The 17,385-nt window shown below is 41.0% G+C and overlaps 1 protein-coding gene across 1 annotated transcript in view; it reads left to right on the top strand.

The window, feature by feature from the left end:
• Window positions 1–17,385, top strand: part of CDC42BPA (CDC42 binding protein kinase alpha) — a 194,836-nt gene that overhangs the window by 52,458 nt on the left and 124,993 nt on the right. Inside the window, exon 6 of the mRNA XM_015413743.1 lies at window positions 15,282–15,375. Coding sequence (XP_015269229.1) covers window positions 15,282–15,375 — 94 coding nt within the window. The remainder of the gene's footprint in view (window positions 1–15,281; window positions 15,376–17,385) is intronic.

Raw genomic sequence — 17,385 nt, 5'->3', positions numbered from 1 at the left:
TATAAACCAGAAACTAAACAAGATGTTGAAGATCAACAGTTGGATCACAGGTCTACTGCAACTTTTTTGGGGGGGCAGGGTTGAAGCAGGATCATGGTGCTGGATGAGGAGGGATTAATCTCTCTCCCCATGCCCTTTTTTACAACAGGAAAAAACACTGAGGAAAATAAATATTTTCTCTCCCAGGGCCAATTATGTTTCCAGGAAGGGGCACAGTTTTGCATTGAGAAGATGCAAGGTGAAAAGATTAAATTCCCTTATCCAACATAGTGGTCTCAATCCAAATAATTATTCAGCAGAGTTTAAAGAGGCTGGAGTTCCTGTCAGAGAGAGTCTGTGGCTTAGTGGTAAGAGCAGCTGCTATAGTAGAGTTTGCTGGAAGATCAGTACTAATCAATAATCAAGAGATGCCTTTGTTGGCAGTAAGGCTGATCAGAAATAGTCAATCAGAACAATTATTGTAGTGACCATAGGAGAATGAACATTACTTGATCCAGAATTACTTGATCTAGACTTTGTCTGAAGAAATGTGCTTTGCACATGAAGCTTACACTTTGTATAAAACTTTGTTGATCTTAAAGGTGCCACCGGACTCAAACTTTCTTCTATTGCTAGACCAACACGGCTACCCACCTGGATTTATCCAGAATTGTGAATGTACTGTGTTATGTCCATATAACTTGAAGTAAGATGGTAGGAAGCAGTTAAACTTATCCAGTCTCTCCCATTCCTAATGTTCTTCTATTCTCAACTGATGGGGAGGGGGAAAGCTTCCAACTGTGGTAAAGCAGAATAGGGCAAAAGGCATCTAGCCTATATTTAGTAAGAAGAAAAAGAGGTGAAAGTCTTCCTATGTACAGTGCTGAGCTGACAGTATGAGGTAGCAATTTACATTATAACAGCTGAACATTGTTTGGATTCCCCTGTAGCTTCTTTCAGGCTTCCTCTGACAGATGGTACCCACAGATGGATGTGAAATTCTTAAGAAGATTATTCCTTTTACTCCTTTACCAGCCAGCAACTCCTACACCATACAGTTCTAAAAGCTCTCACATGAATTAGCCTTACTTAATAGACTTTAATTATTTAATCTTTAGACCAAGCTACAGACCTGTGGTGGTGGCATTAACAGGCAATCTGCTTACATTTTCACTGTCTGGGTTTGGTTTCCTAACCGTGACTGGCTTTTCAGTTCAGCTTCCTATTACATTTTTTTCTGTTTCTTTTTGTCGTCCTCTTTTTTTGGCCAACCATCAGCTTTTATTTTACAATTCTGTTCATGCTGAAAATATAGATTTATGTTAATTAAATGGACATAATTCACTTGCCTAATATTTGTTTTAAAAATAGGAATTGTTTTTCAGGCTTGCAAGACCTACAGCTTGTAATTACATCAGAAAGGCTTTTCTCACCTTGTCCCTTGAAATGATTATTCCATGGGTGGAACTCACCACAGGATAGCAGCACAGGGTGGTGGTGGTGCTGCTAATGGGGAATAATCTTGGCTGGCAGGATGCATCCTACAGAACTTGTATTGCTTCATCCCTGGCCTGTGTCTTATTCACTACCTGTCATGTTACATTCTGCATGTTAATAAATAAATAACAAATTCCTGTCCTTGTACATGGATCTGTTTCTTCTCACACATACTTGAGGTTGTAGAAATATTTCAGAATCCACATTACAGCATGGAAAGTGTAACTTGAAAGTCATATTCCTTTGAACTGCTGAATCAAATGAGTGAGTCCTCTGTAGTATATTGTTGGTGTAAAATTTCTTTTGAGGAATGTGAACCCTTGGTTTGAAAAAATGTCAAGCGGTCTGGTTGAATCAAAATAATATTGGGCACAGCTGTGTATGTTTGAAATGCAGAATGTTTCCACCCTCTCAGTCAAGCCTGCTACTGTACAGATGAGTGGGAATATAACATATTAAATAATAAAAATAGTTTGGTACTTTGTTCTTTCAATTCTTGAAGAGAAATTGACTTTAATATTAAATTAGATCTATGTTTCAGGCAGTTGTATACATCTTATAGTAGATACTGAAGGTTGGCAGCAGTGATTTCTGACATTTAATATCATTGGAAACTTTGCATATTATATTTCTTTGAGTTTGCAGATGAATGATCTCATACCAACAAATACTTGATGTGAGTTTGACTCAAGTAGCGCCTTAAAAACCCACAACATTTCCAGGATATAGAAGAGTTGGTTTTTATAGCCTGCTTTTCTCTACCCTAAAGAGTCTCAGACGTCTTACAATTGCCTTCCTTTCCCCACAACAGGCACCTTGTGTGGTAGGAGGGGCTGAGAGAGTTCTGAGAGAACTGTGACTAGCCCAAGGTTACCCAGCAGGCTTCATGTGGAGGAGTGGGGAATCAAACTTTGTTCTCCAGGTTAGGGTCTGCCACTCTTAATCACTATACCACTCTGGCTCATGCTGCTATAGGTTTTTGAGAATCAAAACTCACTTTGTCGAAAGCTTATACCCTGGAAACTTGTGTTGTGGTCTTTAAGTGCTATTGGAGTCAAATTTTGTTTCACTGTTACAGACTAACATGGCCACCTAAAACTATCTTGATGCAAGTTGTCACCCATGACATTTCACAACAGGTTTGTGCTTCACTGCAAACTAGAGATTCCCCTCATCCAGGAGAGTGGAGGAAAGATTAAGATCTCATCACAGCACATGCCCATTTTTACTAATGAGAAACACCTGACTGCCATAGTTGGGCCTTTTTGAAATCAGGCTTGCAGGCCTCCAGGTGGGGCCTGGAGATCTCCCGCTTTTACAACTGATCTCCAGCTGACAGAGATCAGCTCCCCTGGAGAAAATGGCTGCTTTGAATGGTCGACTCTGTGGCATTGTATCCTGCTGAGGCCCCTCCCCAAACCCTGCCCTCTCCCGGATCCGCTCCTGAAGTCTCCAGGTATTTTCCAACCTAGAGCTGGCAACCCTATTTGAAATTTAGGGATTGCTTAATTTTTAAATATAGCTTTGATGCCAACTTGGAAGTGAGGCAGATTTTTCTGAAAGTGCAGATCAATACCCCATACTTAAAAATATGACCACTGAAAACTCTCTCTAAAAGCAGTTTGATTTTGTTAACAGTGTTTCTGTTGAGCATGTATACACTTACAAATGAAAGGAAATGGAAACTGAATCTAATTAATGAAACTAAAAGTTAACTTCCTTGAGCAGATTTCTGGGGAGGTGATCACAAATAATCTGAACAAATAAATACATAAAATTTGCTAAATGATTTCATTATGTACTGTACTTGGAATTAGATTGGGAGCTTTTTGGAATAATGCATTGAACGTCTTCTGCAAACAGAAAATTGAAACGGAAGCTCTGCAAATGATTAAGAAATGTAATTCAGGATTAGATTTGATTAATGAATAATATGTTAACCTCCAGTGTTTTGGAATACTCATCTGTAATTGTTGCAATTTGTCTTGTTTCAGTTGAAGATTATTTATCTCATTTCCTCAAGATTATCTGGTTCTTGAGCTTTACAAATTGGATTCAGCTAGTAACATTTTTGCTAATTTCCCTTGGTGCTTGTTAGAGTTCTTTAGATCCTAGCCTGTGGCCTTAAAATGGCTTGTAGTATTAATGAAAAATGCCATTTTCTTGTTATCATGTCCTTTTTGTCAAACAGCAATGATTTTCATATCACCAAATTCGTAAATCATTATTACATGGTGGTGGGTAAATTTCCTACCTGATGGAAAAATCTGAAGTTATAGAACCAAGCTATTGTCAAAGCTCTCATCCAATTCTGCATTAGCAATTTACGTAATACATAAATATAATTTACTCTGCTGTCTCTTATACTCATTTGTTAAAATTGTGACCAATTGAGCTCTTTTAGTGTCTTCTCAGATGACAGGATCCCTACACTTTTGATCATTCTAGTTCCTCTTTTTTGTACACTTTAGGTCCTTTGGAATATTTATAGCTAAAATTGCATAATGTATAGTGTTATACTGTCACCTCACCACTCCATCCTAATTTGTTCCTTTTACTGTAGCCATGTTTGTCCCTTTTGCTGTAGCCGTCTTCCCTTATTAAAAACCAAGTCTTTTAAAAAGTCAACAGGATTGCCATGCATTCTGCTGTTTATTATATGTATTATTTTGATCTTATTTTCCTGCCTTTGTAATTCTGTTTTTGCTTTGTTTATGGCAAATCATGTCTGATACATTTTTTGCATTATTTTTATTTTTTGTGATCCCAGTCCTATTGCATTGTCTTGAGTCTCATCAAGAAAAATGGCCTATAAATAAAAATAAATAAGATATTAACTCAGCTGTAGTACATAGGTCCCCACTTAGATATAGGGTTGCCAGGCCTGAGTTGGGAAATATCTGATGACTTTGGGGTGGAGCCAGGAGACTTTTGTGATGTCATGTCCTGTGATGTCACTTCCAGGTCAAAGGTTCAGTGATGTCACTTCCCAAGCTCCACCCTCTTCCAGTAATGTCACTTTCAGCACACTGCTCCAAACGCCCACCTTTTCCTGTGATGTCACTTTCTGGTCACTCCCCCAAACCAGCCTCTTCCTCTGAAGTCACTTCCTTCTTTCAAATTTAAATATCACTTCCTAGCCCCACCTTTACCCCATTTTACATTACTTGTAGGCTTTTAGGCCTCCTTCCAGTACAAAAACAACAAAAAGCTTTAAGAAACATAAAATGCTTTAATTTAACAATTACAATAAAGGAACAAGCAAACAGCACATGCAATGGACTTAGAAGGGTGTAACTCTCTTTAGATTTGCACTGTGTATGTCATGGGAAAGGAAGAAATTGTGTTTAGCCCTTGATCCTGATAGCTGGAAATCCCTCTGGCAGCGTTCAGAGTGTTCCTGCCACTGTCCTTGGAGATGATGTGGGTCTCTTTCCCCTCCGCACAACACCAAGGGCGTCTGTTCTGCAATCGTGTCTAGTGTCAGGTGAAAGCTACTCTCCCAGGATGAAAGCAACAAACTTTAGCAGAACAGTCCTGTGGTATCTTGCCCAATGTTGGCATTATAGCTGTCATCCCAACATCCAGGGGAAAAACCTTGCCCCTCCCCAGAAAAAAACACGCCACTTCTGGGTACCCAAATGCTCCAGCTTGGAGAAAAAAGCATGCACACCCTGCTTACCTGCTCCTGGGCAGCATTACACACAGAATGCAACTCAAAATGGGCAGATTATAGCACAACTACAACTGTGTAGACACAATCCAACCTCCTTTCCCAGTCACTGGCCCTTATCACACCTTTGCCTGTAAGGCCTGGCAAAACACTATCAGGTGTTTTTTTCCTATGTGCTATATGATCTGATCACTCTCCTTAATGACAAGACAGAGAGAAAGACAGAGAAAGTCATAACAAGAGAGAGAAAGACAGAAAAACAAAAAGAGAAGGAGAAAAAGACAGACACACAGAGAGAGGTAGAAAGAAAGCAAATAAACGGGGGAAGAAGGGAGGAAGAAGAGGAAAGGTGGAAAGAAAGCAAATAGATGGGGAAGAGGAGAGGTGGAAAGAAAGCAAATAGATGGAAGAGAGGAGTGCAAAGAAAGGGAGAGAGGAAGGAAGAAGGGGATAGGCGGAAAGAAAGCAAATAGATGGGGGAGAGGAAGGAAGGAAGAGGGGAGAGGTGGAAAGAAAGCAAATAGATGGGGCAAGAGGAGAGGAAGGAGCGAGGGAAGAAAGGAAGAAAGAGAAAGAGACAGAAATTTGTCTCCAAATCCCTTCACCAAGCTGTTCTGCACCGCAGCAGCAGCAGGGTCTTGGAGAACACATTTAAAGTAAAAGTTAAATGTAGTGTGGTACAGCAACACGGTTGATACCGGGAATCATTCCCGGATACCACCAGCTCTTCGTTTGTTTTAGAGGAGTTTTAGGGGGAATCCGAATTCCACTGGACCTCCTGGAGGGAGGTCTGGCACAAGGGACTTGATTCGGACCCCCCGCTTGAGGCAACAAGCGGGTGGATGCCCTGGATCGTCCCAGAAGCAAGCAACGAAGCAGAGCAGTGATGGCAGCCATGACTGCACCAGCTGTGAACGCCCCAGAATCAAGAGAGTTATATTTAGCCTCATCCATAATATCGATGAAGAAACGCACCGTAAGTACCTGTAAAAGCAACGTCAAAGAAACTGACAACCTTTTGGTTAAGCCCTGTTAAAGTTTTAAAAGGACAAGGAAAGGAAGGCTTTGCGGAGCAGCCGGGACGATTGATGAAAAGAAAGCTGATCTGAATACCGCTTGGGGCAAAGAGGGTCTTTTGTTTGAGCTTCTACAAAAAGATTATAAAGTTTTCTTTAGAAAAAGAAAGAAAGAAAGAAATATTTCTAGAGTTGAATTGGTTTCTCTTGTGGCAACTTTTTATGACATCTCGCTTCATTGCTGAGAACGGAGGAGCTTATTATGTCTAGAGTTGCAAAGAACGTAAATGGTGCTGAAAGATTCTTGGATGTTAATTACTCCATGAGAGCCACTATCTGGTAAATGCGGTCAGCTTAGAGGACTCTATGGACAAATAATTTGCAGAGACTGTGAACATTGCTGGGCTGAACTGGGGCCTTTGATATTGTGTTAAAATGGGTGACCAGGACACACAGAAAAAAATGCTAGATGATACATGCTTAGACAACCCCACAGAAACCAGCCTGCTGCAGTTGTAATGGGAGGAGTTCCAGATTTTAATCGTTGATGCAGTCAATCTGGGTGTCAAAGAGGCTGTCGAGCCAATATTGGACAAAAAAGGCGCTATACCAAATCAAACTACAAGCAACATAAAGAAATTCCAGCACCAAACAGTGCAAGAAACACAACAACACTACAATCAAGCTGACCTAACCTATAGAGAAAAGGAACTTAAATATCAAAATGGGCAAGATGCAGGACAGCACTACAATCAAGCTGATTTAACCCACAGAGAGGAACCCCTACAACAAAGTGAACAAGATGTAGAACAGCACTACACTCAAGCTGATTCAATCGACAGTGAGAATAACAGAACTACCAAAAGTTTGTCAAACACTGCAACCCTCAAAGTGATAAAGGGAAAAATATTTCAGAGAGAAGAGGCAACAGAATTTATGAAATCCTTAACTACCCTAAAAATTGAATACGGGTGGCAAGCTCTAATCCTCTCTACTTAAAAGGGACTTAAAAGAGAAAGAGACATAGAATTAAGACTTTATTAAAAACAAGAAATTTAAAAAAGAAGAAAAGAATTAAGCTTTATAAATTGGTTTAGGGAACCTTTGCTTAAATGGAACTGACTAAGACGGGCTAGGGAATCTTTATGTACATGTAATTGATCAATATTGACTATAATTGAATCTTTTTTTCATATATAGCTACAAAACTATAGCCCACAAGGGAATATAAACTTTAAGTGAATTGGGAATTCTTATAATAAATGTTATTATTAATTATAAGAGACTAAATTGGGAAAAGGGGGATTATTTTATAGAATATTAATGAATGTATTTGATTAGGATTGGATACAGAAATATATTGAAAAGTTTTAACTTCTATTTAGATAAGGCCTATAATAGAAGATTGCACAGATGTAAACTTATAAAGATATTAAGGATTTAATTGGATAAAAAAGGTGTTATATAAATAAGATGGGTTTAAGGATCCCATTAATTTGTGTAATTGGGAAAGAATGTATAGGGAATACATGTAATAAATGGAAAAGTAGGTCAAAATGTATAAGCAAAGTTGATATTAAGAATGCAGCTTGATATAAGAGGCAGGCTAGAAAATTTTCTTTTATTGATGTCAAAAATTAGCATTAAATAGAATGAGAACAGTATCTGAGTAGGATCTGAGTATGGAGAATGGTATAAAATTTAGTTAATAGTTAATAGTTAAATACAGAAGACTGTTGTAGAATGTTTGGACAATGTTTAAGCAGAAGAAAACATGTCTTGTTAATCAATAGAGATGCAAATATTATAGATCTTTGTGATTATGTAACTTTAAGGTATATTCAAAGTTAGATTTATAGAATAAGAGTTAAAATATGAACTACAAAATATAGACTTGCAAAATATTAGGTGATCGTATGGTGGGGAAATGGGCATTTATACATGTATGAGGTTATATAAGAGATATGATGATATTACTACTCTTTTGTGTGTGTGTTTGTTTGTTTATTTGAAATAATAAAAATTATATATATAAAGTAAAAGTTAAATGTATTATCCAAGACCACCCCCGCCCCTGCCACCATAAGGGCCAGCTTGGTTTGGTGAAGGGATTTAAAGAGACAAAGGCCTTCTCCAACTAAGCCAGCCTGTGCGGCAGCAGGGACAACTTGAAGAATGCTTGCTCCCCCACCTCCCATCCGTGCTGGTGCGCTCACTACATTGGTCTATGCAGTGGCAGGGGGGGGCTTAGAGAACACATTTAACTTTAAATACATTCTCCAAGCCCCCCCCCCCGCTTCTGCCACTGTGCAAACTGTCTTGGCTTACAGAAGGCATTTGTCCTTTTTCCAAGTGAAGCCAGCCCATGTGGCAGCGGCGGCAGTAGCTTGGAAAACACATTTGAAGTTAAAGTTAAATGTGTTCTCTAAGCCCCCCCCCTCCACCCCCCTCAGGGCGGCTTACAAAAGATAAAATATAACTAGACAGTTGTAAACATAGATAAAACCAGTTTAAAACCAAACTCAGTGCCCACTCCTGCTGGCCACCCTGTACGGTTAGGGAGAACTGGCTGGCAAACACATGGCTGTGGCTTCTTGGAGGCCTCTGGCTGTGGCGCTGTAGCCTTCATCATGATGGCTTCCATAGAGACTTGCTAGAGCGGCACAATGTGGCCGCCATTTTGTTCCCCACTGTCAGTTTCTTACAAAGCGGGGGTGGGTATCCCGAAGTGGGGGTTCCCCCACCCCAACTGGGGGGCTGTACATAGGTTGCAAGTAGGCATGTTGTCCTACAGGTAAATTCCACAAAGTTTATTTTATTTATTTATTTATTTATTTATTTATTTATCCTTCAATTTATATACTGCTCGAACCCCAAAGGGTCTCTGAGCGTTTTACACACAATTTGGTTCCTAACTAGGGCCACAATTATAGAGGGGGGTGACTTCCTACCAGCACCCGGCAGCAGGGCTTGTTGTCTGGCTCCTTCCGGCGGCCTTGGATGTCGGCGTTCCACCTCCAATGCCCTGGGGCAGATCTCTTCCGGTTCAGTGGCTTCCTCCAGCTGGCTCATCCGGTTCACGGTCCCGCGACCACCGCGGCTCCGACCATCGTCCCTTTGGCTCCGTCGCACTGCGCCTACACGCCTCTGTGACTCCGCCTCTGCCGGATTCTGCCACTCAATGCTGCGCTCACAGGGCACGCCTCAGCCACTCCATCACTCCCCTCCGCTTCGCCGTTGCCGCTCCGTTGCCGCCACCGCCGATGCCTCCACTGCACACCCCACCGGAGGAGGGTATAATAACTTTTATTAGGACCAAAATATCTCAGAGTGTTGTACATCACACAACTGTGCAAACTTTTTAACTCCCTAGAACTTATGTTTTTTCTACTGAACGTCCAGCTTGACAAACAACATCAGACCCTCTATCCTTAGCTCTATTTGTGCTTAGAATAAATCTTTACACATTTAATCCTAGCTGTTTGGTTAAATTTTCCATATAGCTGGATGCTCAAGGGAAAGTGATGAAGGGAAAGATTCTTGCCTTGGACAGACAAAGAACATTCCGTAGTTCTACCTTGTAGGCTGTAGTATTGCAACTCTTCTGCTGACACACTGTGGCAACTGAGAATCAAAGTGTTCTGGACAGTCAGTCTGGGCCATAACAAGTTAAACCCTACATGGTGACAATTTTTTGCTGGAGTAGAGAATCCAAGGGAACTGGATCCTTATGTAAAAGACAAATCCATGCCATACCAAACAATCACAATAGGCCCTACACTTCTTTGTGGTCCCTGATTGTTATCTGTTTCCTTCCCGTTGAACTTTCTCCTTTTTATTTTCTGGTAAAGATCAAATTATATAGGCATTAGTAATTCTGGCTTTATTCCTACATTTTCTGAAGTGGTGGATTATAGGTTTGTTGGGGCCCATTTACACATCATAAAATGGAAGGGAAGAGAATGAGGTCCTTGGAAGAAAGGTGTATGTGTGTGCAATGGATAATTGTGATAGTGTCATTACTTCATTTTTTCATGAGATGAGCAATCCTATTCTGAAAACAGCCAGAGAAGGAAAGTAGATGTAAACTCTGTATTAAACCTACCTTTGAGCCTCTCTTGAGCCTTAGCCTTAGACTTTGAGGCTCTCTTGAGCCATAGGAAGTCACCATTGGTTCACAAGTGCAGCCATTGCCTTCTATGACTCTTGTCTAACACTGGCTAAGCTTCACACCATGTAGATGACCTGACTTCCTGAGGCAAGGGGTAGTACTAGATATGTCCTGTCTGAATTGGCCTAAAACTTATATTTAAGGCTGTGGGAAGGAGTTGGGGTGTGCAACAGTGCTGAGCACTTTGTCCATTAAGAAGACTGAAATGTTATGTATCTAGAGAAAATATTTAGATTCTGCAACTGGAGAGGTGTTGCAGCCAGGATTGAGCATTCCATGGTGTTTGATGGCATCTTTAACAAGAAGTGATGGTTCTGTTATTTTCCTGAAGTTTGAAATCAGCTGGACAAGCCCTGCTTCAGCTACCATCTTTTGCAGAGGCACGTGAATACATGAAGCTGCCTCACACTTAATCAGACCCTTTGTCTATCAAGGGTACTACTGCCTACTCAGAATGACAGTGGCTTTCCAGGGTCTTGAGTAGAGGTTTTTCATGTCACATTGCCTGATGCTGGGGATTGACCATGGGATGTTTTCTATGCCAAACAGACCTATCACTGAGCCACAGCACCTCTCTAGAGCTTTCTCAGTAGTGACCCCAGAACCTGGGAATCCCCCCTCCCCCAAAAAACCACCATTAGTTTGGTGCTTTGACTGTGCGGCAGAACAAAAACACAAATTCTTGCTAATGTTTTGATAACTAGCAAAATCTATTTGTTTTAGTTCACCTATGTGTGAGAACATTCCATATTGTCAGTTCTTTAGACTGTTGCTTGTTTTATGTCCCGTCTTTCACAAATGATTTTGTAAGCTTGATGGTGTGTCGTCGTACGATGTTTTAATATATTGGAGATTTAAAAATGCTTTTATTCACTCTTGGAATTCTGGTAAAAGTGGTACAAAATATTGTACATAAATTTAAGGTGTAGGTACAGGATAAATAATCTAAAAACTGTGCCATGTACATTGCAAATGTACAGTGTCTATGCATTGGCACATGCTTTTACTATACAGTTCTTCTGGATTATTGATAAGGAATTATATTGTAGTCATAAATAATCTGTTCCAAACTCTATATCTTACTGTCATTCTTACCAGCTAACTTGTTTGAAACACAGTGTCAAAGTCTCCCCCCTTACTTCCCTCCTTTTCTGTTTTTTATATTAAACCAATGTGTTTTTAAAGAGACCATTTTGTAAGTGCAGTGAAACATGACAGGGCGTGCATTCCTTGGCCAAAATTTGAAGAGTGTGTGTTTTTGTGAATAAACTTAAGTAACTGAGTACGCCCAAGGCATGCGTATGTTGGCTGGTAAATGTATATCCCGTTGTTTGTTATTTCTTGCTTTATTAGCATTTAAATTTCATAAAGGAACTAAAGCCAGATTCCTTAAAGGAGATCCATTAGTAATTTTAGAAAGAATTCTGGAGAGGAGAACTAGTTCTAGGAGAAATTATTAAAAATACCAGTTTTCTTGTATATGTGTTACTTAGAATCATAGAAGACTAGCTGCTCTGCTAAATTGATTATACATCCTATTCTGGCAGCAGAAAATGTTTGCGTTCATGTTGGGTTTGGTTATAATTATTAAGACATACCTTAAATTGCCAGAATAGGGTACCTCTTGTTTTTAATATAACATTATAATGAAAAGGGCAACAATATACCTGAATTGTTTTGTCTTTTACTGATGCTGATAAGTATTCATACATCAAGGCATTAATATTGTAATGATCTGAGCCAGTGTGATAAAGTAAATAAAGTATTGCACTAGAATATGGGAAACCCAAGTTCAAATCCCCACTCTGCCATGGAAACTTGCTTGGGTGACCTTGGGCCATTCTCCCTGTGCCTAACCTACCAGCCATTGTTGTGAGGATAAAATGGAGGCAAAGAGGGCCAAAATGATCTCTAAGGGTTGCTACTGTGAGGACAAAATGGAGGAAGGAGAATATTATAAGCCACTTTGGGTCCCCATTGAGGAGAAATGTGGAGTATAAATGAAGTAAATAATTACATAAATATTATAAGAAACCAAGTGATACAAGTAGTTTACAGGAAATCTTTTTATTGGACTACTTAAGGTGTTTGTAGTTTGTACTTGAGAGCCAGTTTGGTGTAGTAGTTAAGAGTGCAGACTCTAATCTGGGAGAACCGTGTTTGATTCCCCACTCCTCCACATTCAGCTGGTGGTGTGACCTTGGGTCAGTCATAAATTTTTGCAGAGCTGTTCTCAAAAGAGTTCTCTCATCCCCACCTACCTCACAGGGTGTCTGTTGTGGGGAGGGGGAGGGAATGCGATTGTAAGCCGCTCTGAGACTCCTTTGGGTAGTGAAGGGTGGGGCATAAATCCAATCTCCTCATCCTCTGCCTCCTCCTTCTAGGTAGCATCAATAATGCAAGTTCGCAGCATGTGCAACCAGTCACGACCACCCTCATCCAGCATATTGTGACTTTTTTCTGTTTGCTGTGGGGAGCACCCAGCATAGGGTTGCCAGGTCCCCTTGTCACCTTAGCAAGGGGATTTGGGGGACGTTCTGAGGGTGGGCAGGGACATCATGTGACATGCCCAGTGTGATAACATCACCCAGAAGTGACATCACCACAGCGGGAATGCTCTGGTAGCTGGGCGAAACTCTATGGGTTTTTTTGCCCTCAAACTGTAGAGTTTACCCAAATACCAGAGTGTCCACGCATGATGTCCACATATGACATCCGTAACTTAATGACATCACTTCCAGGTGATACCATGTCAGACATCATGCGACAACATCCCTGTTTAGGGGCAGGGTTTTCCCCACTGGCCATCTGGTCCGTGGTGAGGAGAAGGGGGATCCTCCGCCCAGACCTAGGTGCTGGCAAGCCTAACCCATCAAATAGATCAGATGATTTCTCCAATCCAATTGGAAATTAAGGGTTGCATGTTACTCTAGTATTTCTGTGTTCTCATTTCTGCATTACACCTACAAAGCTGCACATGTCTCTCACTGGTTGTTTTGAGCCACCATGTCAAAGAAAGTTTTCTGTAGCACCACCACTTTCAGGAATCACCCATACTCTCAGTCAAATAAATTACAGAGACAGCTAATAGTATGTATATTTTACAAAAACAATAACCATAAAACCATAAACATCAAAACATTTAAAACATATCATTATAAAAATATATAATGAAAAGCTCAAAAATTGGGTGCAGGGCAGGCCTGGGTATTAAACAACTCCAAGGACAGGCCTGGGTATTAGAAAGCAAAATCTTTCCTGAGCAGTGAATTCCCAGCAAATTCAGTGCCAGGCTGTACAGAATGCATTGACGATCTGATGTGCCACAACAGAAGAGGCTGTTTGGCCACCCACTTCATTTCAGAAGGTGGTGCATGCAGATAGGGTTCTCTCAACCTAATTTCAACTGGGAGGCAGGTTTGTATAGGAACTGGCCATTCTTTAAGTAATCTAGTCCTAGGTTGTTCAAGACTTTAAAGCTTATAATAACCAGGTCTTTGAATTGGGCCTGGATGCAGATTAACTGCCAGTGCAATTCTCTATTATTTAATTTATTTATTTACTTCATTTATATTATGCCTTCTTCCCAATAGAGACCCAAAGTGGCTCACATAATTCTCCTCTCTTCCATTTTATCCTCAGAACAACCTTGTGAGGTAGGTTAGGCTGAGAGTGTGTGACTGGTGCTAGGTCACCTTGTAAGCTGTTGCCATGCAGCCAGATGGCATTATTAAAGACTGTATTCATAATTCCCCAAGCTTATTAATTAATTAAGGCAATTTGGCTAACAAAGCTTCCATATCAGAGTGAGCATTTGAACCTCAGGCTTCCAGATCAGAGTCAGACATATGGTTGCCTGGTCCCTTACCTGTGCCAGCGGGAAGCTTTGGGGGACATTCTGGAAGGTGGAAGGATGTTGTGTGATGTCCCTGTTGCAGTGACATCACCTGGGAGTGACATCAACACACCAGAAATGTCGTGGGGGGGATGCTCTGGTTTTTGGGTGAAACTCTGGTTTTTTGCCCTCAAAACCATATTCCCCAAATACCAGAGCATCCACGCACGATGTTTCCACTGTGATGACATCACTTCCAGGTGATGTCATCACATCGGGGTAGTACTTCCGGTCTTACTGGAAGTGGCCCAAAAACATAATTTGGGGTCAGGATTTCTACCCACTGGCCAGCTGACCGGCAGGAGGGAAGCCTGCTCCAAATCGGGGGGTTCTCCCTCCCAGACCAGGGGGGCTGGGGTCCCTAGTCGGACAAACATCATACTTGGCTTGGTTACTGGTGAGTCATGCTCCTTATAAGTAGTATTAGGCAGCACTCCTGCTCCTGTACTAATTACACCTTCCGAATCTCTTTCATATAGAGCACATGCCAAATTTTGTTATCTGGAGCCACTGGACCCCCCAAGGGCAGGATAAGGGGGAAAGTGGGGGTCTGCAGTGGGAGTGAGAATCAGTGGAAATTCTTGCCCCCTTGTAAAAAAACTTAAGGTCCCTTAAATCTTTGGAATGTATGTTTGGATGCAAGTTTATATGATTAAGATTTCTTTAACTGGATTACAGTCCTGCCTTTGGGGATGAGCTGTGGCTCAGTGGTAGTGCATCTGCTTGGCATGCAGAAGGTCCCACATTAAATCCCTGGCATCTCCATTTAAAAGGATCAGGTAGTAGGTGACGTGAAAGACCTCTGTGTGAGACTCTGGAGAGCTGCTGCCAGTCTGAGTAGACAATACTGACCCTGATAGACCAAGGGTCTGATTCAGTATAAGGCAGCTTCATGTGTGTAAAGGATGAGTTAACTTTAAAGATATGTGTATCAGTTTGGAATGTACCAAAAACAAAGTACAAATGATTAAAATGTCAAATGTTTTACTATACTTGTCCACACATGTAATAAGAATTAATGTAGAATGACCCAAATGATTTCATTTACAGGGACATCAAGCCAGACAACATCCTAATGGATATGAATGGACATATTCGGTTAGCAGATTTTGGTTCATGTCTAAAACTGATGGAAGATGGAACGGTAAATTAGAAAACAGCTAGTGTATCATTTCCCCTCCCATTCATTTCTGGTCTGTTTTTGTCACTATAAATGGTGATGCTAATGAACATTCCTTCCTGTAAAATGACCATTTTAATACTTATGTTGATAATGTTGGGGTGGTTGTAAATAGATCAGCTGTACCATTCGCAAATGAGGGGTTTCACAAGCATCCAGATTTTAACAGTATTACTGATATTGGCTTCCATACTTAACATTGAATATACAGATGTTAAAAAGGATCATATTATATTGATTATTGAGCTACATGGAGCGCTCTGCTTCATAACTTGTCTACTTCATAAGTTCTCTACCTGCTATTGATGTTTGAAAATTAACAATATTAAAAATAAAATTCACTGAATAAATATCTTGATACAAGCATTGTTGATAACTTTAAAGTGCATGGTTAAAATAACCTATGGCATGGTTGTTCAGATTACTGAAAAATGTTAATAGTTGGAAAAATCACATTATTTTGATTTACACCACCATTAAGCAATAAAGATGTCACTTATTTCTCAGTATCACCACTGAAAATTTAGGTCTCCATTGCAGAGTTTGGATGCTTAGTAAAGGATGAGTAAAATACATATGACTGAATGGATGTGTGAATGGAGGAGAGGGTCTATAAATTGTAGGGTCTATAAATTGTAGGGTTCCCAAATCCCCCGGGGGGCGGAATTCCCCCCAGTTTCGAGCCCTGGCCCGGGGGAAACCCCACTTCCGTGTGTGCGTCACCCGGAAGTGACGTCGCACGCTGGGGGCGGGGCGACGCCATTTGAGGGGAAAACAAAGAGTTTTCCCCTCAAATGGCATGGCCCCACCCCAGCGTGTGACATCACTTCCGGTGATGCTCCGGAAGAGTTTAGAGCGCGAAGCGCGCACGCGCACACATCCCCAGCCGGCTCCCGGAGCTACAGGATGCTCCCCCGCCGGTAAGCTTTTTCGATTTGGCAACCCTAATAAATTGCTGGAACAAAGGGTTTTTAATCTTTTTTACTGCCAGTGTAAAGCATGGATCTTTGCTTCTGACAGAAGTAGGATATGGTCATTTCAGGCTTCTTCTGTTGCCCCCTGCCATGTATGGCTATTAATTCAGGCAAGTCCTATGACCCCTAGAATGTAGTTTCTGGAGGCTGGAAGGGACTTCACGGGGGGGGGGGCATTGAAAAGATCTAAATTACTTTTGCTAGTATCTGGGATACAACTCTTAGAGATTGGGGGATACAGTTGACACATAGTGGAGAGAAAGATCAATCTCCTTCATTCAGTGTGACTAATCCATTCACTCAAGCCTGGCCCAAAGGGAAATGTGAAGGGTTAGTCTGGCCCTTGTAATACCACTGCACACAAAAATAACGTTTGGTGTTCCTGTGATGGCAGCAGCCTCAAAGCCAGCGTGTCACTGAAAACCAATGTCAGAGTAAGATCTAGGAGACCCAGGTTCAAATTGCCACTCTGGAAGCTTGCTGGATGACTTTGGACCAGTCACACTGTCTCAGCCAAATGTTTCTTAGGCTGGTGAGGATATAATGGAGGAGGGGAGAATGGGGTTGTAACCTGTTTTGGGTCCTCATTTGGGAGAAAATATGGAATATAAATATCTACATAAATATAATATGCAACATTGCAACACTGGTATACTTTGTGCCCAGTGAAGGGGAGTAAAAAGGCAAGGAGATTACAGGTAAGAACTTGAGCTTCCTTACTCATGTTGTTCCCAGTGGTGGGGAGAGAATTATTGCTGTGGTTCCCCTAGTCCTTCAAATTAGTAAATGATTATTTTATAACAGAGATATCTGGGAAAGGTTTGAGATGTCCAAAGTCTAAGAATTTCACCACTTGGCCACCCAAGGCCAAGTAAAATAGCATACAACTTTACATTTTTGCCAGGTAAATAAGCACTTGGTGATCCTGGGGCTGGGACTGTGGCATGGAGATATATAGGACAGCTGATTAGAAAGAAAAGAGAACTGTGCAGAAATACAG

The sequence above is a fragment of the Gekko japonicus genome, unplaced genomic scaffold (genome assembly GCF_001447785.1).
Source record: "Gekko japonicus isolate JY-2015 unplaced genomic scaffold, Gekko_japonicus_V1.1 scaffold710, whole genome shotgun sequence".
Lineage (NCBI taxonomy): Eukaryota > Metazoa > Chordata > Lepidosauria > Squamata > Gekkonidae > Gekko > Gekko japonicus.
This window is presented reverse-complemented; position numbering and strand designations above follow the sequence as displayed.